General features: G+C 38.5%; 1 protein-coding gene across 1 annotated transcript in view; it reads left to right on the top strand.

Annotated features, from left to right (window-relative positions):
* The first annotated feature begins 35 nt into the window (after positions 1-35).
* The window catches only part of LOC107577136 (gamma-glutamyltranspeptidase 1-like), a 12,574-nt gene continuing 9,029 nt past the window's right edge, over positions 36-3,580 (top strand). The window contains exon 1 of the mRNA XM_016263246.1: positions 36-466. Within this exon, the coding sequence (XP_016118732.1) occupies positions 36-466 (431 nt within the window). The remainder of the gene's footprint in view (positions 467-3,580) is intronic.

Genomic DNA, 3,580 nt, shown 5'->3' with positions numbered 1-3,580 from the left:
AAATGTACATCCACTTCCTGCTGATTCAGATCAACATGAGGAACCTGAAGTATGAAGAGAGCGATCCAGAGAAACTCCTGCAGTCCGACAGAAAAGTGATTGTGAAACTTGCTGAAGTGGCTTTCAATCAGCTGATGAAGGGCAATGTGATGTTCTATGAGGAGGACCTGATTGAGAGCAGCATAGACCTTACTGATGCCTCAGTGTATTCTGGGATTTGCACTGAGATCCTTAAGGAGGAGTCTGTGATTCATCAGAGGAAAGTCTACAGCTTCATTCATCTGAGTGTTCAGGAGTTTCTTGCTGCTTTCCATGTGTTTTACTACCACATAAGCTGCACAAAACATACACAAGCATGTTTTGATTCACTGCACAAACTCTATGAAAGAGTATTAGACAAAGACCTTGAGAGTGAGAATGGACACCTGGATCTGTTCCTGCGGTTCCTGCTGGGTGTCTCACTGGAGTCCAATCAGAGACTCTTACAGGATTTATTGATACACACAGAAAACAGCTCAGAGAGCATCAGGAGAACCACACAGTACATTAAAGAGAAGATCAAAGATGAACATGGACTCTCCACTGAAAGATCCATCAATCTGTTCCTCTGTCTGCTGGAAGTCAAAGATCGGACTCTGTCCAGAGAGATTCAGGAGTTTGTGAAATCAGACAAACACTCAGAGAAGAAACTCTCTCCTGCTCACTGCTCAACAATCGCCTACATGCTTCAGATGTCAGAGGAGCCGCTGGATGAGCTGGACCTCAAGAAATACAACACATCAGGTGAGGGCAGAAGAAGACTGATACCAGCTGTGAGCAACTGCAGAAAAGCCCTGTAAGTGTTTAATCATGTATTAATCAAAATTCCTTATGAAAGGCATTACAGTTTCTCTGCCAAGTAATACATCTTGTGTCTAATTTCAGAATGGAGTGAAGCTGATATTAGTCAAATATTAGTTGTAGAAAGATGATAAGGATTTAATTCTCATGCGTTTTTCCCTTTTTCAGTCTTGTTGGCTGCAATCTCACTGCTCAGGATTGTGAAGTTGTGTCTTCAGCTCTACAATCCTCAAACTGTGTCCTGAGAGAGCTGGATCTGAGTAACAATGACCTGCAGGATTCAGGAGTGAAGCTGCTCTCCGATGCACTGAAGAGTCCAAACTGTCAGCTGCAGATACTGAGGTTTTAAGAGCCTATAAGGGGCAAAGTATAGTTAGTCGGTCATAATGTTGATGTGTGTCTGTAGTTGATCTGACTGTGTGTCTGTAGGATGTCTGGCTGTATGGTGACAGAGGAAGGCTGTGGTTATTTGTCTTCAGCTCTGAGTTCAAACCCCTCACACCTGAGAGAGCTGGATCTGAGCTACAATCACCCAGGACACTCAGGAGTCCAGCTGCTCAGATACAAACTGGAGGATCCAGACTATAAACTGCAGATACTCAAGTATGTTTATCAGTAAAAGTATAATCTGGTTTTACAGTAGATTGCTAAATAATGTTAAACTCGGCTGATAAAAAAAGGTTGAACAAACTGTGAATCATGTCTACTTGAAATGAAATGCCTAATTAAATTATTACCAAATACATAGTGCATGTCACTTCATGTTACTCATGTTAATTTCTATAGTGTTTCATACAATACAGATTGATTTAAAGAGGCTTCGCAGTAATACACAAGAAAATAACATGTTAATGTTACAAAGATGTTAAATGGTACTGTAATCCAGCTCTATAGAGAATAACAGTGTCATTATTTAGATCGGTGTGTGCATGTCTGTGCATGTGTGTGTTTGGGTTGTATGTGTATCATAAGTCATATATGTGACTGCATGTGAGACAAGGGTCATCTAATGCTGGGTTTAGACTTCCCAATATTTTTGTCACAGATGTGATGGATTATATAGGATAAAAAAAACATCGCAGACACAGCAACGCCTGTCATTCACTATGACATACTGTATAAGATAAAGTGATCAATTGTTGCATTTCCCATGAACATTTCAGAATATTTATGAATCACCACAACACTCTACATCAAATGGATTGTGCCAAAATTGAATTGAAAATTTTATCTTGTGCACGTAGAACCCAGCATAACAGAGGGGGGGGGGGGGGACCTTCATTATTTTAATTGTGCCACTATCTATTTTACAAAATAGTAAAACTATTTCATTTCATAGTTATCACTCTATAGAACATTATTTGTTAGCTGGCAAAAACAAAACAAGACCATCTCACGCACTGAAAATGTTAGAAACTCTCAGTAGTGTTGTTCAGTCTTATATGTTTGAACTGGAATCGGTTTAAAAGTCAGTCATCTGATAAAAAATAATGATATAGCTGGTCTCATGGTACCCTCACGTGCTATCAATTTATAACTTTCTAAGTCTCACTTATGATTATTAGCTCGACAAATTCAAGCGGTCGATCGACTTCACTTTGCTTTCATATGCAATTTTTAATGACCACATTCCTATTCACGCTCATTCTGGCAGCACATGAGGGCAGCATCAGTGAAAACAGGCAGAGACGATGGTAGCTTTAGCAACATTAGCCTTACAGAGTGCCAAGAAGCTCTTTCAGAAAGAGAATTTGAAAAACAAACACATTATACTTTGTCTGGAGCTGACATTGTAACGGCCACCTAATCTTGAACGTTATTCATGTTAGTGTCCCTTTAAATATGTTTTGCTGTATGTTTGAGCGCTGTTCCGTGAGTGTGCACATACAGAGAAAGTAGGAGAGAGCTTGAGTTAAGATGGTCGCTCTACCTCTGTGCATTGTGTTTTTATTTTCTTTTTTTTTATTGAGCAGAATGAAACATAGATTAACAGCAACAACTTGATGTAATGACCTACAGGTGCATCTCAATAAATTAGAATGTCGTGGAAAAGTTCATTTATTTCAGTAATTCAACTCAAATTGTGAAACTCGTGTATTAAATAAATTCAATGCACACAGACTGAAGTAGTTTAAGTCTTTGGTTCTTTTAATTGTGATGATTTTGGCTCACATTTAACAAAACCCACCAATTCACTATCTCAACAAATTAGAATATGGTGACATGCCAATCAGCTAATCAACTCAAAACACCTGCAAAGGTTTCCTGAGCCTTCAAAATGGTCTCTCAGTTAGGTTCACTAGGCTACACAATCATGGGGAAGACTGCTGATCTGACAGTTGTCCAGAAGACAATCATTGACACCCTTCATAAGGAGGGTAAGCCACAAACATTCATTGCCAAATACGCTATGTATTAAGTAGACATTTTAAATAGTAACAATATTAAAATATAATATTATACAGCAAAAATGGTTTCATTCTGATCTTATTTTCACCCACTGCAGCCACACAACTATGTTCAAACACCTTATAAAAGTGATTTTAACATTAATAAATTGACAAATTCACATGCATATTTCAAAGCCAGTACTTTACATTTAAAAGTGTAACCCGGCAATTTCTCTCTCCAAAATAAATAAATAAATAAAAATCCTGTTGTCACGCAATTACTTCTGTTTTTTTACTGAGGGTAGGAAGGGTGCATTTCAAGGTCGCATTTGAAGGAGCCTTCGTGACAC

This window comes from Sinocyclocheilus grahami, unplaced genomic scaffold, assembly GCF_001515645.1.
Source record: "Sinocyclocheilus grahami isolate Dianchi unplaced genomic scaffold, SAMN03320097.WGS_v1.1 scaffold5220.1, whole genome shotgun sequence".
Taxonomy (NCBI): Eukaryota; Metazoa; Chordata; class Actinopteri; order Cypriniformes; family Cyprinidae; genus Sinocyclocheilus; species Sinocyclocheilus grahami.
The sequence above is the reverse complement of the archived record's forward strand: the minus strand, read 5'-3'. Positions and strand labels throughout refer to the sequence as shown.